General features: G+C 40.1%; 1 protein-coding gene across 1 annotated transcript in view; it reads left to right on the top strand.

The window, feature by feature from the left end:
• Positions 1-9515, top strand: part of C1H14orf180 (chromosome 1 C14orf180 homolog) — a 50821-nt gene extending 41306 nt beyond the window's left edge. The window contains exon 5 of the mRNA XM_072630066.1: positions 975-9515. Within this exon, the coding sequence (XP_072486167.1) occupies positions 975-1180 (206 nt within the window). The 3' untranslated portion in view covers positions 1181-9515. The remainder of the gene's footprint in view (positions 1-974) is intronic.
• Positions 9516-18884: the final 9369 nt, after the last annotated feature.

The raw sequence follows: 18884 nt of genomic DNA, 5'->3' as shown, positions 1-18884 counted from the left end.
CAAAGTGAAAGGCAGCTGTGGTGTAGTGGATAGAGAGATAACTTTGGAGTCACAAAGACTTGGCTCTAAGTTGTACCCATAATGCATGCTAGCTATAAGCCCATAAGTAAGGAACTTAATTGGCCACTTCCTCCAAAGTTCAAGAGACCAAATACAGCAGCTCTTCTCCTCCCCTCCAAGCAATTTCTTCTCTGGGGCTTGACTGGAGGCTCCCCCTCGTGGAGACTGCAAGAGTTTTGTGTCCTTTCTGAATTGGCTTCCTATTTTATAAACAGTCTCCAGGGCATGACCACATCTTAGTCAGTTGCAACTCACTCCCTTTCATCTAATGGCTTTCAAGGTCTTCTAAACTGATGAAGGACTTCTCACACTTTGATTTATTGATTTAATAGAGATGTCTATGCTTTGTTCATGCCTACGATTTATTGATTGATTGCCCTCACTTGACAAAGTTATCAGGGCATAGCGTTTCGTTGGTTACTTTAAGAGAGGGTGATGTGATAGATTGAATCAGTCAACCACACCTTTACACATTCTTCCTCATATTGTGGTTATTTCTGTCCCTGTCCTATCTCCTCTAATTAAACTATAAGTTTCCTTTAGGGTGAGTCAGGGTCATAGACCACAGCATCACAGAATTTCTAGTTAGGAGGGGCTTCAGGGACCATCAAATCTAACCAATACCAGAAAAAGAATCCTTACTATAATACATCTGACAAGTGGACACAAGCCTATACTTGGAGACTCTCTAATGAGGTCAAGAACTTTTGGGTAAGGCTTATTAAAAGAAAAAAAACTTCCATGAGCATATGCAGGATTTAGGGTGAGAAGAAAGGTAGGATCATAACTAGAGAAAACCTTTGGCCTCAGTTTCCAGGATCTGTTTTCATTCTGCTTGACCCCAAGCATGATGAGGGGATGCCCACTAATGAACACTAACCCTGTTCTATTACTGTTTCCTCCTACTGTACCAGCAGCCCCGGACAGATGGTCATCTGGATGCCCTCTGTTCCTGTGCCTCTGCCTTTGTATCCTGCTTGGTCTAGCCCTGAGCCTCTATTGTGGTCAGGCCAGGCTGGGCTCCAAAGCCCTGGAGGAATTCCGAGCCTGGCTCCTACTCTTCCTCCTCCGGGTAAGACACATGGCTATGACCTTCTGGAAGTGGTTTGGGAGACAGTGACAGGAGCCTCCACAGAGTCCCAGCATTTGCACAGATATGGTTCTTCTGACTTTCTCAATTTGAAGAATCTCTTCAGTAGCCATTCGGGAAAGTGACTTCTACAGCCCTACACCCTCCAAGGGAATGAATGGTGTCTGAGTCCGGAATATGGGGCATTCTGACATGAAGTCTCAGGAAGCTGAAGGTCTTCTGAGCAGTATATTTAAGTTCAAAGAGAAACAAACAGTGGGTGTGCTGAAAAAGCTCCAAACACGAGACCCACATTCTAATGGATTCTCCAGAGCCTGTAATAAGTTAGTTATGAGAACCTACTACTATCGCTACTACAGTACACGTGCCCGCAGACATGCACAAGTTCAGAGATGGAAATGATCTCAGAGAACATCAGGTTCAACATATAACAGTTACCTGGAGAAATTCTTTCTACACCAAGTCCCACATAAGGTCCTCTAGCCTCTACCTGAACACTTCTAGTGATGAGGATCTCATTTCTTTCAGAGGCAAACCACTTTACTTATGGTCAATTCTAATTGTTAGGGACTTTTTCCTTATCTTGTGCTAAAAATCTGCCTCTCTGTTGACTTTCACCCATTGCTCCTGATTCTGCTGTCTTGGCCAAATAGAATAAGTCTTTCCCATAACACCTCTTCAGGTCACTGAATGACCTGAGGTATCTGCTGAGTTTTCCCTTCTGTAAGCTAAATATCCCACGTCTATCAACATAGCCTCACATAAGGTAGTCTTCAATCCCCATTATTTGGGTCATTCTCCTCTCAACATAATCCAGCTTTCCAGAGTCTTTCCTAACTTGTGGCACACAGAAGATAATACCAGCTATGTGCTTACCATGACAGAAATCAGCCAAACCATTGCCTCCTTCATTCTGGACACTTTTAATGAGTCCATTCTGGACTCTTTTAATGAAACTTATAATTGCATTCGCTATTTGGGTTACCATGTTATTCTGTTGACTCATGTTGAGCTTCTGGTCAGTCCATTAAGAATTCCAAGTATTTCTTTTTAATGAATATGTATAGTTATACCCACTTACACATATACACATACTTGTGTGTGGATGTTCACTCATGCACACACACACACGTGCACACACACACACACACACACACACACACACGCACACTCCTCTAGAATTCTTGGAAGCCCAGACACTGCCAGGTTAAACTGCTGTTCCACTAATCACAAATGGGACTCACGTTACTACAACTTTTATCAGATAACAGTGGACCTTGGGCATATCACTTTCTCAGTCATTTAAGAAAGTTTCACTTGTTTATCCAAAAATAGATTCCATTCCGTTTTCCAAATTTGTCACCTTTCTCCAACTTAATCGCATACAATAAATATAAATTGATTACTACAGGCAAAGTGAAAGGCAGCCAGGGTATGGTGGATAAAGAGATGGCCTCAGAGTCAGGAAGACCTGACTTCAATCCCTATCTCTAACACATATTAGCTATGTGATCATTGGCAAGTAATTTAATCTTCCATGCTATAAGACTTCTCAAGACTGAAAGTTACAGATATGTTGCTGGTTGGCATTGGTAAAGGACTTTCCACAGTGAAATTTCACCTATGAAATCACATCTGGGCAAAATAAAATGTATGACACTGTGCTAAGTACTGGTAAACATGGTCCCTTCCCTTAAGAAGGTTATATTCAGATGGGGGAGGGAAAGAGAGGAATAACTACAAATTGAAAGTTGACAAATATAACCCAAAAAAGAGTTGTAGCAGCAAGGATAAGACATAGACGAAGTGCTCTAGGAAATTTTGAAGAGGGGAGAAGTTTCAGCTAAAGGGATTAGGAGAGACAGTGCCAGAACTGGGCTTCAAAAAAAGATGAATATCTCAACAGGCAGAGATAAGGAAGGCTTGAATTTTGGTGATGAGAGGGTAGCTTTTGGGGCTGCACCAAAGTGGAAGCCAGCCAATGTCTGCTAACATTCCATAGGAAAAGTGCAGTGCATTTTGTCCAAAATATACAATGTGTGAAGGTGGAGCTGGGTGAGTTGTCAAGAAATATAGATTAGAGTAAGATTAGAGAGAGCTTCAAATGCCAATCCAACAGGTGTTTGTTTTGTCCCATGCTTAATTAAGAGCTGCCAAAGGTTTTTTGACAAAGGAGTAATATAGTCAGATCTATGTTTTAGGAAGGTTATTTTAGCAGTTATTCAAAGGATATATCCTACTCTGTGAAAATGTGAGATCTTTGAGAGGAGAGACTGTGGTTTTGCCTTCCTTGTATCCTCAGTGCTTAGCACAGAGCCTGGCACATAGTAAGTACTTAATAAATAATTGTTAACAGACATGACTTAGTTCTTGAAGATAATGTCAGTTGTGAAAGCTCTCATAGTTTCTACCAAGCCGGGAAGACTTCCAGTGTAGTCAAGGCAACAGACACCCTGGCTGGTGACCTATCTAGCTAAGTGGAAAGGCACAGCGGGTCAGCTACAAGATAATGAATTCTTGGGCCATGGAAACTCATGAAAAACATTTTAAAATGAAATAGTCCTTAGCCTCGTGTGACTCCCTTCTGTGTTCTACAGAATGGCAGAAAATGAGGGAGAGGGAATTAAGAATCACAGTTTTTACATAATCCACAAACACTAATTTAACTTGTTTCTTAAAATATCAGATCTCTGTCCACTGACAAAAAGGTTGATACACTACCAGAGAAAGTGAAATGCACCAAATGGTTGTTTTCACTGATAATGAAGTTAGAAGTCAACAACAACAAAAAAAAACCCTTACATGTCAATATCAATCATCAGTCATTTATTAGATGCCACCTGAGTGCCAGGTACTGTGTTAAGCACTATTAATTCAAAGATGAAAGTGAGAAAAGTCTGAGGGAGACAACATGTAGGCAAGTAGACATAAACGTATACAAAATAGAAGATAATTTGTGGGGGAAGATGACACCTCCTGAGTTATTTCCTATTCTCTCAGGGTGCCTGGATCAGCAGTCGTGACACACCTGTTCCACTTACCACCTGTGTGAGCTATGTCATTTACACTCTTTGAGTTTCCATGACTCCTTTACAGAGATGGGGAGAATGATAATAGGCTACACACCTCATAGTTTGTATCAATGATCATATGAAATACCTTGTGTGAAACACTACGGTACCACAATCCTGAAGGTAAGTAAACTAAACCATGGGACAAAGGAAATGAAACACTCATAGACCACCTAACATTTCACAAAATGAGTGTTGTTGAACAATAGTATAGAATGGGCATTCAGCAAGAATATACCATTGATTTCATTGGGTACTGCCCCTGATTGCCTTCCCATTTGCCATGGTTGCACACCCGGTCAAGAAACATGGGTCAAACTTGAGGTGTCCCAGTCTCTTCATGCACTAAATTTTTGTTCTGAGGCCACCAAGTTCAAGTCTTAGAGGAAGTGGAAAAATGGCAACTGCTCCCTAAGAAGGCATCCGTCTCTCTCTTCCCTTGTTGCCCTCCTACCACACACATGCGCGCACACACACACACACACACACACACACACACACACACACACACACACACACACACTGCCTATAACCATAATATGAAAAAAGAACTTTGACCTTTGGCTACTATTTTCTAAGATTTTCAAAGCAACTTTCCCAAGAACACAAAGATTACCACAAGTGCCAGAACTGGTATAGAACCCTGTTTCTCAGAATCTCTATCAGCATTCATTCTACTGCCCCATGCTCACTCCTTAGTCCAGTTCTGTTTTACAGATGAGGAAAGTGAAATTGAAGGAGATTGTGACTTGCCCTCGGTTCCATTGCTAGTGTTTGAGGCAGATTTAAAACCAGGTCTTCCAGACTCCAAATCCAGCATTCTATTCACAACACTCCCTTTCCTCTCTAAACACTATCAACTTATGACCTTGCCAACAGGGTACACTGAGAAACAAATCTAAAATCCTATATTTGTGGTGGAATATGGCTTGGTAGAATGATGCCTACTCAGGAGTTTCATACACCTGGGTTCAAATTCTACCTTTGCCCTGGACTTACTTTTTCACCTTGAGTGAGAGGCTAAATCTTTCTAGACCACCATTTCTTTATGTGTGAAATGTTAGGGAAGGGTCAAAAAACCTGGATCTGAGTTCCAGTCCTACCACAGCTTGTGGGCCTCAGTGTCCCCATCTGTAAGATGAGAGAGAAATCTCATTTTCTGACATTCTCAAATGCTGAAAGTCTTAAGTTATTAGTCCCTGCTCTGCCTTTCACATGGCTATGATGAGAATTGGAGAAGATGGATGGGAAAACACTTTAGGAAGCCTAAACCTTGCATAGATACCAAAAATAGCTCATATTTACACATAATTTTATGTTTTATGAAGTTATTTATATCCCTCCTACCATTTGATCCTCAAAACAGCCCAGAGGAGTAATTATTGCAGATATGATTATACCCATTTTAAACAAGAATAAGCTGAGGTTTGGAAAAGTAAAGATTGACAGAAAGTCAATGGCAGAACTGAAATCAACGCTTAGGTCTCCTCGTTCGAAATCTAAGACTCCTTCCAAAGTGCTTAGAGCCCTGTTGTTTAAGAATCTGGGATAAAAAGATGTTATAGAAAGATGAGCTGTGTTTACAGAGAGGAATCATTTTGTTTTTGTGAAGGGAATAAGGGGAAAATAAGACTCTTCTGTTCTTCTTCTATCATGCGGAAGGTAAATGCATCTTCTATGAAACCAGGTCAGCCCGATGACTCCCAGCTGTCCTCATCTCCCCTGGGGACCCAGAGCTTTACAAAACTCTCAACCGCCAGCAAGAGCAGCCCTCGATGGGCACTGAGCCCAAGCAAGGGCTCTAAGAGACTGACAGATGCCTTAGGGGCTTGGGGCAGGCTGAAGTCAGCAGGAGGGAAAACAAGTCAGGTCAACAACTGAGAACCTACAGAGACAAATGAGCCAGAAGATTATTCTTACCCCCAGCTGGCCATCATAAGCTGTCTTCTGTAATTAGGGTTAGAAATGGACTGTCCAGGCTAGTCACAGTCTATCATGGGTACTCACAAGTAGTCAAGGGCAGCCGTGTAGTAAGAAGCAGTTACAGGAGGTGAAAGGCAGTTGCAGACAATGATAGTCAAGAGATAGATTCAGGCAGTTACAGACTATCCATTGTAGGTAGCCATGAGGAGTTAGAAGCAGTCACAGGAAATGACAGTTAATAACTGATAGTAGTGTCATCATGGGAAATCATGATCACAGTTAGTTATAACTAGCTGCAGACGATCACTGGCCATCCTGTACTCCCAGGCAGTCCCGGGCAATCCCCAGCCTTCATGACTCAATTTATCCTCCCCAACCCAGCTTCCCCTCTCCAGTCACTACCTTGTTATGGCAGAGGGGCTTGCATAGCTCAATGAAACTGTGAGCTATGCTGTGCAGGATTACCCAACACATGCAGGTCATAGTGGAGAGTTCTGAACAAACGTGATCTACTATAGAAAGAAATGGAAAACCACTCCAGTATTTTTTACTCAAGAAACCTGATGGACAGTCGTGCTACAGTCCATGGGGTCAAGAAGAGTCAAACATGATTAGATGAATGAACAACATTTCAGCTTCTCAAGTGGAGAACAGGGAAGGCAGAAGGATGGCATGAACCCAACAAGCAATCAGGGTTAGACATTATTCCCAGGGGACTTTACTTTGTAGCTAAAGAACCACATCTCTAGGCCCAGCCCAAGTTGGCTTCTTCTTTCAGGTCAAAAGCAGCAGGAACGAACTTGATAAACTCATATTTAGGGATGGAAGAGAGCAAGGACAGACTCGCTACCCACATCCTTTCCTACTCAGGAAACTTGTGAACTTTAATAATGACCTTCCAGAGAGAATGTTCCTGATTCTGTTGCCATTCATATTATCCTGGATTGCTAGAAATAGAAGGGGCCTTAAAGATCCTTTAGTCTGACCTTCTCATTTTATAAATGGAGAAACTGAGACCTATAAAGAGGAAATGACTTGCCCAAAATGAAATAGAGAATCAATGAGAAGGCCAGAACTCTAACTCAGGTCTCCTGACTCCCCATCTAATATGCTGCCCATTCCTCCATTCTTGCAACTATTGTCTAAACAACAAACTCCTTTGAGCTAATGGTGGGTTTTTCAGATCACGTTAGAGGAGACATTTGGTCATGGTTCACAGGGTCAGCTGGGACCATTCAGTGCCCTTCTAATGCTAACTACCAACTTAGGCTATAAGACCTGCCTAACCCTAAATGCTTTCCAGTTTTAACTCCAATGATGCTATGAATTGGCCCCTTGCTCATTGATGTGTTTCTTGTATTTTTATTGATGCCTTTGGTCAGCACAGATCTTATTTTCTTACCAAAAATTTTGTAGAGATGAAAAGTAGACTCATAAGGCAGGAATTACTGTCTCCAGTTACCTTTCTTTGTAATATCCATTCTTTTTCTTCATCATTTGACATCTTCCATTCTTTCCAGATGTCTTGAAAAATCAGTACCTCTATAGCAGTCTAACGGAGCTGAATCATGAGAGTCTCTAAGCTAAATTGAGGTATTCTCCAATTAACTACTTAAGCTGTGATTTGAACTATGGCATCTCCCTACCTAGGATTAAGACTATGATTATTAAGATTATTAATTGAAATAATAGAGTGTAGATCATGGAAGATCACCTCAGTTTGATCAAACACTTCTGTTTTCAATACCCTCTTGCATTTTTCCCCCTCAAGACTCCTTCCAAAATGCAGCTAACTTGAAAAGGTCATTGTGATACAAAGGAAAGAACATTGCAACTAGAGTAAAAGAACCTGGGTTCAAATCCCGGCTCTGCCACTTGTGATGTTTGTGACCATGGGCAAGTCATCTCAGTTCATTTTCTGGGCCCATTTCCTCATCTGCAAAATGAGTCTCTAGATGAAATGACCTCTGAGGTCCCTTCTGCTGCTACAGCTATGATCTTGTAAGTGATTCTCCTATTGAGTTACAACTCCCTTGGATCTTCTGATTTGCTTTGTAGAAGGAATGGGGATATTGATTATGCTTCAGCTCTTCCAGCATTCTTCCATCAATTCACTGGTTGATGGAAAAGGTCTCACACATGGAGAATAATAGGCAAATTAATATTTATATGATCCTGGAGGGATAGAGAGGACTTCTTATGAATATGAAATATGCTATACACAGATGCAGTCATTTTGTCTATCAGGTTTGCTTAAAGGTTTTTCTCTAATACAAAGGTGGATAGAGAGAAGGTAAGAGGATAGATGTTAAGGGGTACAAAAATAAAGGATATTGTTTTTAAAAATGTTTATAGAAAGTCTAAGAACTCTATGATTAATAGAATCATCTGCCAGGGCAGCTAAGTGGTACAGTGGATAGAGCATTGCCCCACCCCCCAGGAGTCAGGAGGATCTGAGTTCAAATCCAGCTTCAGACACTTACTATCTGTGTGACCCTGAGCAAGTCACTTAATCCTACTTGCCTCCAAGAAAAAAAATAGAATCATCTTCCCTTTAAAAAATCATTATAGAGAGTTTAAGATCTTGATGATTAATAGAACTATCTGCCCTTTTTCCATCACTTATTGAAGAAATGAAGAGAGAATCTCACTGAACTGGATCATTTTGCATTTTCCTTAGTTTCATGGGTTGCCATAGACAAAGAATTCACCTAGTGCAGATCTGCAAACCTTGGCATTAGGTAGGGGCTAAAATTAAAATGGGCTACTCTGCAGGCCTCAGATAGGTTTTTAGTGACTCGCTTTCCAGGTAAAGGTGTAATTAATGCTTAAACTACCTTGTAAATAAATCTTATTTTTAAAAAGGGAAATTTCAATTAATATCAATTAATTACACTTATTACTTAAGATTTTTATTTATCATGAAATCACATTAATGTTAAAAAATTACTTTGCTAAGTGGTACAAGTTTTAATACATATTTCAGGTTTTGTGTTTACATTTAGTTAATGGGACATATTACACTTCTGGGCAGTAATCAGTTTATAGTACTCTGGAATCATGTTTGAAATAGATTTCTTTAGAAATCTGAAAACTAACCTTAGTAGTCACCTCATTTCTACTTTCTTGAAAAACCATTGTTCTCCACTGAGATTTTTCAACAGTTTGGACACTTCAGGTTTTGGGGGCTTTTTTTGGGGGGGTGTCCAATTTCTTAAGTCAGGATGTTTTGATTCGAAAGGGCAACAAAGATTATATTTCTTTGGAACAGCTGTGACTTCTCCGCAAACAAGGCACAATATTTTGTCTCTCGTATAAGTAAACGTATCTATTTGTCCACTCCAGATTAAACGCTCTATGTTCTGATTCAATTTTCTGTTTCTTTTTTTCACCCATTTTACAATCACCCCAAAAACCAGAACTAAGAAATCTCCACAGCAACTGCTCACTTCTAAAGAAATACTGAATGGAGTGTCTGACCTTGGAGAGAGCTCCAGACACTCACGTAACTTGGAGGGTGGGCACACAGTAAGGGAGGGGAAGAAGTTCACACGTTGTTGGTACTCATCACAGAGCGGGCATCAACTGCGTTGGTGGGTGACTGCACTCACTTTGTCCCTGTTCAATGCCAGTAATGACTGAAAACACAATAAAAAGATACATCTTTCCCTCCTCTTAGACTAGGGACAGATTGGTGATGGTTGGTTGCAGCACACAGAAAAGAGTGCACAGTGGCAACCAACCTGCCAAGTTACACTATGGGCACAGTAGTGACCAGTGGGAGATGGGTTAAGCAGGGCATGGACAAAGCACTTCTTACATCTTTACTTTTTACATCCTTTACATCTTACATTCTCTACATTTTTTGCAAGCTGCCTGAAATCCTTTGGTGGGCTGCAAGTGGCCCACACAAGTGTAATTGAACTTGAAGTTGGGCAATCTGGGTTTAATTCACAATTCTGCCATTTATTTATTACCCATGTGACCTTACACGAGTCATTAAATTCTCCAAGCCTCAGTATTCTCATTTACAAAAATGGAGTAATGATAATGGGGCTGTGTATTTCAAAGGTTTATTGTAAATGACTTATGGGATAAGATGTGTGACACAATATGAGACCCCAATCCTAAGTTGTGAGACAACATTAAGTGAAACACTCATAAAACATCTAACATTTACTTTTTAATTCTATTTTATTTTCAATTCCAGATTCTCTTCCCATCCCATTCCCTCCCTCATCCATTTGAAAAGGCAAGAAATACAAAACTTATTATAAATATGAAGTCATGCAAGTCAAATTTCACATCAGCCACATTGGAGGGAGGCAAGAAAGATAAAAAAGAGAGCAGGAGAAAAAATATAGTTCAATCTGCCCTCTGAATCCATTAGTTCTCTGTCTGGAGGTGCATAGCAATTTTCTCACGGGTCATTTGGAATTGTGGTGGGTCAGAGTTCTTTCACAGTTGACTATCTTAACAATATTACTATTACTGTGTAAATTGTTCTCCTCATTTTGTATCAGTTCATAAAAGTCTTCCTAGGTCTTTCTGAAACCCTCTCCTTCATTATTTCTTACAGCACAATAATATTCCATCACATTTATACACCATAAATTGTTCAGCCATTCCCAGATTGATAGGTGTCCCTTCAATTTCCAATTCTTTGCCATCACAAAAAGAGTTGCTATAAATATTTTTCTACATATGAGTCCTTTTCCTTTTTCTCTCTTCTCTTCAGTGTAAAGATTCAGCAGTAGTATTTCTGGGTCAAAGGGTATGCACAGTTTAATAGCATTTGAGGCATAGTTCCAAATTGTTTTCCAGAGTGGTTGGATTAACTCATAGTTCCATCTATAGTGCCTTAGTGAACCTATTTTCCCACATTTTCTCCAACATTTGTCATTTTCTTATTCTGTCATCTTCAGTCTAATGGGTATGAAATGGTACCTCACAATTGTTTTAATTTGCATTTCTCCATTAATGATTTGGATAATTTTTTCATGACTATTGATAGCTTTTATTTCTTTCTCTGAAAATTGCCTGTTCATATCTCTTGACCACTTATCAACTGAGGAATTACTCTTATTCTTACAATTTGTTTAAGTTCTTTATATTTGATAAATAAAATTCTTATCAGAGAAATTTTCTGTAAAACCTTTTTTACAATACCCTGCTTGTCTTCTACTTTTAGATGCATTGATTTTGTTTGTGCAAAAACTTTTATACTTTATATAATTAAAATTATTATTACTTTTACCTCCCATCAACCTTTCTATCTCTTGTTTAATCATGAACTCTTCCTCTATCCATAGATCTCTCATGTAATTTCTTCCATGCTCAGCTAATTTGCCAGTGATGTCACCTATTATGTCTAAATCATGTATCCATTTGAAGGTTATCTTGGTATATAGTGTTATGTATTGGTCTATGCCCAGTTTCTGCAAGACCACTTTCCTGTTTTCCCAGCAGTTTTAGTCAAAGAAAGAGTTTTTGTCCCAATAGCTGTGATCTTTGGATTTATCAAACACTATGTTACTGTGTTCATTGGCTTCTATTTGTGATGTTCCTAATCTGTTCATTGATCAACAACTCTATTTCTTATCCAATGCCAAGTTGTTTTAATGATTACAGATTTGTAGTATAGTTTGAGATCTGGTTCCAATAAGCCCCCTTCCTTTCCATTTTTTTCATTGATTCCATTTAAATTCTTGACTTTTTGTTCCTCCAGATGAATTTTTTTTATTATTTTTTCTAACTCAATGAAGCAGTTCTTTGGTAGTTTGATTGGTATGGTACTTAATAAGTAAATGAAGTTAGGCAGTATGGTCATTATTATTATATTGGCTCAGCCATAGAGGGAACTGAAAGTCAGCAACTATGCCCTAAGAAGGCATCAGTCCCTCTCCTCTCAACATTGCCTGTAATGAAAATATAAAATAAGAGCCCCAGCTTCTGGCCATCCTTTTCCAAGATGACCATAATATTGTGACTGTGCAGCTGAGTGTGTTGGAAAGGACAGCAAGAGAGCCCAGTAAGCCATAATTAGAGCAAAGCAGCGTAGTGATGTGCAATCTGGTTACCTCGGTGATCTAGGTGTTCCCCTTGGCTGCATATCCCATGAAAATCTGGTACATTATAAACTTGGAAGAAGTCTCAGACCAACTCATGTATGAAATCTCCTCTTCAATATCCCCAACATGTTGTTATCAGCCTTTGCTTAGGCATTATTATCACCATCATTATTATCATTAGTGATCCCCAGGGATGGGGAACGCAGTGCTCTCCAAGGCCGTTCCATTTCATTTAAGGACACCTCTGCTTGTTAGAAAAATGTTTGTTACAGCAAACCAAGACCAGCTTTTTGGAAATTTGCACCCGTTATCTTTGTTTTGCTCTCTAAAGCAAAACAGGAAAAAGAAAAACTAATCCTTCTGTCCCATGATATCCCATCCATAATTATCTCTCCAGCCCCACCTCTCTTCTTCTCCAAGCTAAAAATCCCCAGTTCCTTCAATTAATCCTTATCTTTATAATCCTTTCCTGATCCTGGTCACCTTCCTCTAGGAAAATTCCAAATTATTAAAATTTTTTCATAAAAAGAGATAACCCAGAACTTAACCAGAGGAGATTCTACCCCAGCTATTCTGGGTCAGGTCTGATAATTTATTTTCTAATCTTCCCAAGTCATTGAAGGCCCCCTCCTTGTCCCATGGAGAGGACTCAAGGTATGTAGCCAGAAGCACCACCAGGATCATGGTGGCCAGGGGGTGTAAGACTTCCTTATCAAGACATCTGTCCATGTGGCACTCCTCTCATTGCACATTGCCATTCCTCTCCTTTAATCATAAAACTAACTACAATGTCACTCTTATCTGATCCTGCCAACTCTTATTAAAAGATGTAGGCCAGTCTTCCCTTAGTGTTACCCATTGTTTCAGATTCAGAACTGGAATGAAATGAGACACTTGCAGACCTTTTAATAGCTAATAAGAAGAAGTTTACTTAGTTATAGCATGGAAAGGACATTCAAAAAGGATGCAGCACTGATTCAGCTGGGCTCTGTTTCTCTGCCTTCATGTGCCACGGTAGGGCACTGGGTCAGAAACGGTCTCAAGTTTAAGGAACCTCTGACTCCTTGTGCATTGGGCTTCTGTAGTTAGGCAACCATAAAGATATGTCAACAGGTCAAATCTCAGTCCCCTGGAGCAAAACTGTCCAAAGGATAGTTTTATTACCCTTTAGGGAAAAACTGGCCTTGTCTATATGGCAAGGACCTTACAAAATGCAGCTTCTACCACTCCACCCCTCACTGATTTATCTCTCCTCTGAATCCCTGAGGCACTACACAGTTTAGACCTGGGTTATATATGGTATTCTATCATCCTTGATTGTTTCATGTTAGATTTATATCTAGGAAGCCTTTCCTCGCTTCTGATCATTCCTTCCTTGGTCCCTTCTTAAGTCATCCCATTCTACCTTTCATTCTAGTTATTGGTGCCCATGTCTCATCTTGTCAGGGCCCCACAATCACAAACTCCAAGCTAGATGTGCACAGGAGAACAGGGAAGGGGATAGAGAACCAGAAAGCAGAGTCAAAGACGAAATCTTCACAGACTTCGGGACGTGGAGTCCTTTTCACTGGTCCCTTTGTGGTACTCTAGATTTCAGCTATCTCAAAGCCCAGTCTAATGCATGAGACTTTTGGAGGGGAGGAGAAGGAGGAAGAGGAGAAAGATATATATTTACGTATTTATTTATCACTGTATGATTTACAAAGCATCCTTTTCACAATGATCCTGTGAGACATAACTCATAACACAAGGAAAGCCACCCAGCAGTAACCAGTGTTCCCAAAGCCACTTGACTCTGCAACAGAAGACAATTGCTCTCCTTTCAATATAATTAGCTTTACAACCACAGTAGAAAGCCCAATTTAGGAAACACTGACTCAGAGATTCAGGCTCTCCCTGCTTTTTAGTGGCTGCCTACAGGCAACCCTAATGGGAGAAAAAGATAGCTTTGCCCATTAGGAATATTGGCACCAGTTGCTGCCTTCCTGCTCATCTTCCTGCTAATGATAACACATTACCTCTTTCTAGGATGAAAGTTCCTTAAGGCCAGAGATTCTGTCACTTAGTTTTCTATCTCGCCCAGAATTTAACAAATGGTCCTAGACAAAAGTTGCATGATCAATGGTTTTGAATGAATGAATAAATGAATGAATGAATGCATGGCAGGGGTGTGTGTCTCCTTCACTGGTATTCCTCACAATATTTCCCTAAAATACATCCCCCGCAAAAAAAGATCCCAACAAGGACCAGAAGCAGGACTTTCATGTCTCTATATGCTTACATGTTGGATTCTGCCTGGTGTTCCCCACAGATGGATAGCATAGATCCCATCTTTCTTGTGGTAAGCCTTAACCTTGTAGTTAGAAGGCTGAAATTTAAATTCTGACTAGCAACTACTAACCACATAGCTTTAGGCATGCTTCTCAACCTTCATGAGCCCCAGTTTCCTCCTCTATAAAATGAGGGAATTGGGCGAGAGCATCTCTAAGGGCCCTTCCCACTTTAATCATCTCTGATTTTGTGAAGCATCCCCCAGACCTTCCAGAAATGGCTTGGAATAGGCATGAGCTGGCTTTTGTCAGCATTTCCATAAAGCATCTAGTTATCCAGGAAATTTAGGGGAATTGGACAGAAGGTGATTCATCAGTGGTCCGCCAGGTGGCACAGCAAATCCACGGTGGTGAGCAGAGAGAAGAGGGGCAGAGAGGTGGGTGGGGGTGACAAGAGCCTGCTGAGTTGTGGATGCTATTATGTCTCCCCTCCTATCATCCTTGGACTAAGTGTGGTGTGTGCTTGGCTATCTGGGTGGATTGATGGTAACAGTTTAACTGTAACTCCCATAGTAACTCCCAGAACCCAGACACCTAATAGCCATGTGGCTCTGGTCAAATCATTCCCCCCTGTCTGAGCCTTCATTTTCTCCTCCCTAAAATAAGAATAATAACAGCTAGCATTTATAAAGCGCTTTAAGGCTTGCAATGACTACAAATACTGTCTCTTTCCATCTTCACAACCACCCTGAGTGGTGAGGGCTTGCCTGTCTCTCAGGGGTATTGTGAGAGCAGCAGTTTAAAAACTGTAAAGTGCTAAGAAAAAGTGAGCTAAAAGAAATAGATCCTCCTGGCTGAGAGAACTGAGGTGGACTGAGAGGCTGAGATGAACACCAGGTGCAGAAACATGCATTTTTAATGCAGCCACTGCAGAGAGCTATCTCACTTAACGATGCTTACTTGTTTTCGGGGTTGGGTGCTTTTCCCCTCTCAGTTAATTGAGGATCGGGTCAGGAGTTAGCAATAATTATGCCCAAAAAAGAAGGGCCATTGGAACATTTTTTTAATGCAAAGAGGAGAAGAAAGTTCAGAAGGAGGCTGAAATAAAAACGACAATTTTGAAAGTAACTTATAGAATGGAGGTTCTTGACATTTTTTTGTGTCATGCCAGGGGTAGGCTGGTAAATATTTAACAACCACTTCTCTAAAGTATGTATACATTGCTTATTTTTAAGTTTAATATGTATTTCTAACATTTTCTCCAACACTTTCTTAAATCCAGACTATCCACAAAATAATAAATCAAGCTCTGTTTTGTAGCATTTGCCAATTTCCAAGGTATAAATGCTCACACTGAAAATTGAACAACTGGCTCTCGCTGACTCCAGTCTACCCTACATGAAACCCTTTGACAGTCTGGTAAAGCCTATGGACTTGTCAGAATAATGTTTTTAAATGCATAGGAATATAGAGGTAACTAGTTATGTTGAAACAAAGTTCTCAAAATAGTTTTTTTTAAGTCCATGGATCCCAGGTTAAGAATTGATAGTATATTGTATCAGATTGCTTACTAACTCAGGGAGCAGGAAGGGGAAGAAGGGAAGGAGAAAATTTGGAACTCAAATTTTTTTAAATGAATGTTTTAGATTGTTTTTATATGTAACGGAAGAAAAATAAAATATCATTTTTAAAATTATTTTGTAATCATGAATTGCTATGCAAATTATCTTTAAATTGTTATGTGAAATTATCTCAAAACACCAACATTGAAAACAGTATATATGGGAGGGGGAGAAGAATCTAAAATACAGAATTTATTTTATAACTTTTAAAAATGCAAGTGATGTGAAATGGAGATTCACGGTCTCATATAGAATCCCCACTGGGTTCTACTGTGCATATGGTGTATATGGAAATGTTCAATGAGAACAAATAGAGCCTATAAAGATGCTATATTTCTCTTTGAAGACTATTAATTTTTTTGGAATTTAAGTTCAGGAAAAAAATTTTAATATATGTATATATATATACATATATATACACATGCATACATACATACATACGTAAAAGAGGTGAGCCTAGGTGACCTCATGTCCTTCTCATTCTCAAGTCCATAGCTCTATGGGATGACTCAATACAGTCCTGTCTTATGGACCTTTCTCTCCTGAGGAGCACAAATAGCCCTAAGTCCCTGGTCTCCTGAGAATGGGCCTCAAAAGGGGAGTGGGGACAGAGAATGAGGTCTCTGCACTCAAGGAGCCCCTTATCTAGAGAAAAATATGCCCACAAACTCAGTGATCTTTTGTACTGGGGACATAGGCAGAGACAGAGAGAGACAGAGATAGTCCTTGACACTGAGGACCTTAGCTCTGGTATTGATAAGGAAGATGAAGATACAAGTGTAGGATTAAACTCTGAAGGTACAAGTGAAGGATTAAACTCTGAAGATACAAGTAAAGGATTAAATGCTGAGTGTTTTACGAGTGATCCCAATCAAGTATAGTAAATTTCGTGTGGTTTCCTAGAGGAGGTGAGAACTCATCAGGTCTTTCACAAAGGGGAGGGCCCTCAATGACTCAGAGGCCCCATCTACAAACTGATTGGGGTTGACTAGGACCCATTCCAGCTCTAATGTTTCCTGACTCAATTGGAGCTGTGTTCTTAGTCCAGCATGGACTTCACTCCTACCATGTGTTCCAAGGAAAATATGGCGGCAGTGAGGAAAGAGAGTGTCACCAAGTAAGTATTTCAGCATAAAGAGGAAAACTCAGTCAATAGAATCCATTCAAGGCTGGTAGACACTGGGGCATTGTCTTACAGTTAAAAAGGAAAGCAGACTCAGTGATCTCCAATATCGGGACATCACGTGTGTACATTTATGTATGTATGTATCATATATATATGATGTGTACATGTAGCCCTTAAGACAGAGTTTCCCTCCTGGCACAAAGGGTTTGGGTACCTTTTAAGGGAAATCTCAGTCCTCAGACTCGATTCCCCCACTCAGATAATCTGGGAGTTTCCTATATAACAATAATATATTGTCATCAACCTCCTTTGTGGTGAACCATTTGGTTCACAAGGTCCAAAAAATGGATTAATTTTATTGATGGGTCAATGAGAACAAATAAAGCCCACAAAGATGCTATATTTCTCTTAAAGGCTATGTTAATGCAATTACTTATAGCACCCAATGTGCAGAGATCCTGCCAGAACTCTGCCTTGTGGACCTCCAGTATATCCTCCCATGGAATCTCACACAGATTTTTTCTGCTAGCTTAGCCACATATCATATCACCCATGCCACTTTGACTACAGCTCCCGTCAGTTCCAAGCAAGTAGTGTGAGCTTTCTCTTTGCAAAACTCCTGGTCCAGCTCTGATAGCACTCCACTGGCAAATCCAGTGGAAAGATAACACTCTTCAGTGGTCAGAAGTTTTTATGTAGTATACTCCCATAACTCCTTTGGGTTCAGTCCATTTCTGATGTGCAGTGTGTCAAAGAAACCCATTTTAGGCTTCCCCCTTGTCCTAGAATGCAACCATCTTTCCTTGCAGGGGAGTGTCCAGCTTCCAAGAGCTCCCCTTTAGAAGTACCACACTTTTCCCCACACCCACATTAGATCTCAAAAGCCAAGTAGAGTCCCCATCTTCTTCCTTCAAGCCCCCTGTCCTGATGCCTCAGAAGGGAGGAAGTTACACAGTCCCAGGTACGTTCCTATGAAATGTGGAGTAGACATGATACATGGAAAGAAAAAAATGTGCAGTATCGTAATTCTCTCTCTTCCCTCTACTAAGAATGTGAGCTCCAATGATGGTAGGATTGTGTCTTGTCTAAACTATACAATTTTCTCCTAGGGTGCACAGTGGACAGTTAATAAATATTTGTTAAATTTTAATTTGGACTCAGCTCCATATACTCCTTGGCATTGTTATATTCCCTTATTAAAATTTTTCCTGTGCCGTGTATCTACCATATAATCTCCTCATCCAAACACCTTTTGGGAGCATGTCCCCTTGTCCTAGAGGTAGAAAAAGTAAAAAAAAGCTGTGCTGTGCTATGAATTTACCATGGGTGAAAAAGATATTAATCTGTAAAAGATGATCAGAGAGCTTTTAGAACATAAAATATGGAATGTCAGAGCTAAGAGGGGCATTGGAATAAAGAAAATCAGAGCTGGAAAAGCCCTTGGGGATCATTACAGTCCAACTCTCTCATTTTACACTTGAAGAAACTGAGAAACAGGCAATATAAGTGACTTGTCTGTTATCCCACAAGTAGTAGGAGTTGGGAGCTACAATTTAAATCCTGCCTTCTTACTGTCCAAACCTACTACTCTTTCTGCTCTGCCAAACTGCTGTGTGACTTTGGGCAAGTCACTTAATCTTTCTGAGTCTGT

The sequence above is a fragment of the Notamacropus eugenii genome, chromosome 1, assembly GCF_028372415.1.
Source record: "Notamacropus eugenii isolate mMacEug1 chromosome 1, mMacEug1.pri_v2, whole genome shotgun sequence".
Lineage (NCBI taxonomy): Eukaryota > Metazoa > Chordata > Mammalia > Diprotodontia > Macropodidae > Notamacropus > Notamacropus eugenii.
Note: the sequence above shows the minus strand (reverse complement) of the source record. Positions and strands in the feature narration are given on the sequence as shown.